Genomic DNA, 4,349 nt, shown 5'->3' with positions numbered 1-4,349 from the left:
ACCTATTATTTTCTGCTAAAGGCCCCTCGGGTTGAGCCCAAATATATAACAAGAAAAGGAGAGGGGGAGAAGAAGACATAAACTAGAATAATGATTGCAAAAAACATCAAACAAGAGACAATCTATTAGAAACCCTAATAATAACATCTAAGAAACGCTTGCTTAAACGTGACTACCATCAAGCAGTTTCTCTATGTCAGTCTTACACCACCAACCTCCACCTCTCTCTACTCTCCAGATTTCTACAAAAACAAACTACACCTTCTCACCTTCATCTTCTAACTTCACAACTTTTCCTCTCAACTTACACAAATTCCCTTATTAATTTCTACATTTAGATCAAGAAATCTAAATCAGATACTAATACTAATAATTAATGTTTTGAGAGAACTGAGAAGATGAAACCATTTCTATCAAGTCCATCTCTTTCTTCCCATTGTAAGATCTTGATCCATCACTATTACCCATCAGTAATTCAGCATTATTCACCTGATATTTGTTATAGTCATCCATGAAAGATGATGATGCAACTCCATTCAGCAGATAAGATAAGTAAAGATCTGAATACATTGGTACTACTGATGTGCTACCATTCTCACCTTGTACCAAGTTGTTCTTATTGTCATGATGAACTTCCATAGTTGATGAGTTTTGAACATATTTATCATTCATATTGACTTCACCTGAATCTAGTCCTTCGAAAACCAAAGGGTTTTGGAGTTGCCCATTTTGAAATATTTGTTCTTCATCTGTAGAACTCACCATATAAGTACTCTCATCATCTAATGGTGTTGATTCTAGGTTTTCGAAGAAATTTTGTACGAATAGTAGTTCATCGTCGTATGTTTGGTTGATTAATGTTGAGGAATCGTCTGTGAATGATGAATCGGATGGTTCGGTATTTGTCAAGTATGATAGGTTTGATGGGTGTGTTAAGAGAGTGGATTTAATAGGAGGGATGATATTGATGATTTTAGTTTTAATGTAGTCTTGTAGGATAGATGGGTGAGATTTCTTTCCTTGACTTGCAATCTTTTTGTTGTTTCTTCTTGAATTCAACCTTCTTTTAGTGGCATTCCAGTGGTTCTTTATTGAATTTTCTGTTCTTCCTGGGATTTGTTTTGCGATTTCGGCCCATCTGTTCCCAATCTTTTCATGTGCTTCAACTAATAGTCTCTCTTCTTCTTCACTCCATGTATCTTTCTGCAAATAAGGTCAAACTATGAATAAGTTAAACACCATAACAGAAGAGTTCTTGTATGATACTTATGAACTGACAATAGGAGGAAGGAACATGAGAATGATGTGATAGGGAAATTGTAAATAAAACCCTAGTAGGAGAAAAGAAACTTTAGGTTTGTTTGTTTGTTAATTATCTTGAAAAGTTAATTAGTAGGTGACAGAGGGTCTAGAAAAATGAGTGATGCTAGAGAACAAGAAAAATTAGGTACACTTTGGACAAAAATCGTATGTGGCTTGCCGTGATTCGTTGCTTAGTTAATCTGAATCATCAAAAGCTCGAATCACGACAATCTACATAAGATTTCTACCTAGAGTCTACCTGTTTTTTCTTGTTCCCTTGCATTTTTCTAAAAATATATAAGGAATTTGAACTTCTAAATAAGTATAAGAAAACTAGAAAAATAAACGAGATCTTGTTGGTTGAAGAACAAACTAAGGAATTCTCACGAGTAGAGACTTGTCTCTGATTAGATAGTCGGTGAGGCAATAGCTCACTAGTAGGATACCAAGGGGATCTTTCAACAAAAAAAAAAAAGAAAGTTCCTAGAGGATGACCAACCACACCATATATGGATAACACCCAAAAATCCTATAGAAAAGCGCCGAGATGGAGCAATGCAATGTGGAGGCAGAAGGTTCACACATCGTAAAATTCTTGTTCCCAATAAGAAACAATATGTCAAACAAACATTGTGCTGATTCTATGCCAACTATGCGAGCAACCGATGCATCAAAATAGTCATACACACAAGAACACAAATAAATACATTATTTAGTTGAATGACATTTGATCATCATTGACGGTATGACTAGATAAAGGAAGAAGAACTAACAAAATCCATATCACAGATTAAACCTAGAAAATGTTTTATGTCACAGCTGAATACTTTGGATTTTAGACAGACCCATATTCAAGATTTTCAACTTAACAAATATAGCAGTCATGCAAGCTAGAGTAGGACTTTGTGGATCTAGCATAATTTAGGCCAACATTTAATAACCCATAGGCTGATCGTCAGATAGCTAGAAATGGTAAATTAGGGTTTCTTGTTACTCAAAACAACAAAACTGAACTTGTTTATACAAGATCATGGAACTAAAGTGATAATCATTGACAAAGATATTAGGGACAAGAAAATCAAACTTGATAAGAAATGAGAAGATCAAAACATTAGTGCATGTTAAGATCTACACAAATATACAAGCACATCATATATATAGAGTGAGAGAGAGAGAGAGAGAGAGAGAGAGAGAGAGAGAGAGAGAGAGAGAGAGAGAGAACCTTGATATCAGGACGGAGATGATTGTGCCATCTTTCTCTACACTGTTTTCCAGCCCTACCAACCAAAATTTGAGCAATTTGAGCCCATTTCCTTACACCATATTGATTCACCAAATTAACCAGTAACCTTATTCATCACAAACACCAAAAAGAAAAAAAAAAAGTATATTATTAACAAACTCGCATGCAAATTAATCTATTATTTGAACAAAATGGATAGCAAAACCTAGTAGTAAAGTTTATAAGAACATATAAACAAAGAAAGTATCTAGGTTTAAGCAAATCAACTAAACTTTTTACTTATGAATATTATGATAATTAATCACCTATCTTCTTCATCTGTCCATTGCCCTTTAATCAAATAAGTAGAATAAGACCCACCACCACCTTTAGCTGGTGGTTTCTTTCTCACTCCACCACCATCACCACCACCACCACCACCACTTGCTTTTTTCTTCTCTCCATTATTCATTTCAACTTTATTATGATTAATCTCATTCAAATTAGTACTCCAAAAATGAGACTCTCCATTTTCACAATGTTGATCATGATGACCAATAATGTTTGTATGATCTTGATGAATAGGCAATAAACCACCACCTCTACTACTAAATTCACAAAACCCATTTCTAGAAACAAGATTTTCTCTCTTTCTAGGGTTCATTGGGTTCTGTAATTTGTCATGATTTGAGCTCCATAGAAATCTATCAATCGCAGCTAATGGTTGAGTTGATGAAGGTACTACTCTAAGCAAATGAGTAGTAGTAGGAAGAGGAGGAAGAGGATTATTCATAAACTCGTACATGAAATTACCATCACTTTCCATGATCAAAATTAGCTGTTTTGAGTTGTTTCAGCTACCCTAATCGCTTCAGAATTTGCTTGATTTAGGGTAGTTGTGTTTCTTCTTCTTCTACTCCTTGTAAGCAAGAGAGAGAGAGAGAGGGATGAGAGAGATGGAGAGAGAAACTATCTTAATATAGTCGGCGCTTGGACAAGCCAGATGTTTTAATAGCCGTAGATCTTGGGATTGATCTAACGGCTAAGGATTCTTTACGGTTGTAACGTCTGAACTTCCTCTCAGACCAATTTAAGGTGAAATGAGAGGGATTAATGGGGGGTAATTAGTTTGTTATTATTATTACATTTATTATTTAATTTTCAAAAAATTCATCAAAATGGTAAGAGAGAGAGAGAGCCAGAGAATTTAAGACCAAATTTTCGTCTTCAATTTAGACTAATATATTCTTACACTATCTCTACACTTAAATTTAAGTATATCATAAAAATGACCCAACTTTAATTTCTTATAAGATTTTCATATCGATATATAAACACGAATATTTTATATTGAAATAAGAACTACATGTATTATAAATTCTTTAATCAAACACAAAAAAAAATAGGGTTAATTCCGTTTTGGCCCCCGATTTGTGACCAACTGGCCGTTTTGGCCCCCATAAGTGTCCGGCAGTTCGTTTTGGCCCCAAAAAATTCCTAAATGGCCCCAAATTTTTTCAACCTCCCAATTTTACCCCCATGGCATTTCTGTAATTATCTTTTTTTTCTTTTTCTTTGTCCACCTCATCTAACAATCACCACATCACCTGTCCACCTCACCCTTCTTCTCCGGCGAAAGGTTGCCGGCCGGAATAAAAAATTCCGGCCGGCCACCTTTACCCATAAAAAAAAAAAAAAAAATTTTTTTTTCTTCATCTTCTTCATTTCTCTCTCTTCTTCATCTCCTTCTTTCTCTCTCTTCTTCATCTCCTTCTTTCTCTCTCTTCTCCTTCTTTCTCTCTCTTCTTCTTCTTTCTCTCTTCTT

At 34.8% G+C, this 4,349-nt stretch overlaps 1 protein-coding gene across 1 annotated transcript; it reads right to left on the bottom strand.

Moving 5' to 3' along the window:
* Positions 1–366: 366 nt before the first annotated feature.
* On the bottom strand, positions 367–3,350 carry LOC147557954 (transcription factor MYB64-like). Its single transcript, XM_086658970.1, has 4 exons — positions 3,035–3,350; positions 2,851–2,917; positions 2,525–2,651; positions 367–1,203 (listed from the first exon to the last, which is right to left on the bottom strand). Exons 1-4 carry the CDS (start codon positions 3,348–3,350, stop codon positions 367–369), a joined length of 1,347 nt encoding a protein of 448 aa, XP_086515096.1.
* Positions 3,351–4,349: the final 999 nt, after the last annotated feature.

The sequence above is a fragment of the Eschscholzia californica genome, unplaced genomic scaffold (assembly GCF_041429995.1).
Source record: "Eschscholzia californica isolate CP2 unplaced genomic scaffold, dmEscCali1.0.p SCAF_2, whole genome shotgun sequence".
NCBI lineage: Eukaryota > Viridiplantae > Streptophyta > Magnoliopsida > Ranunculales > Papaveraceae > Eschscholzia > Eschscholzia californica.
This window is presented reverse-complemented; position numbering and strand designations above follow the sequence as displayed.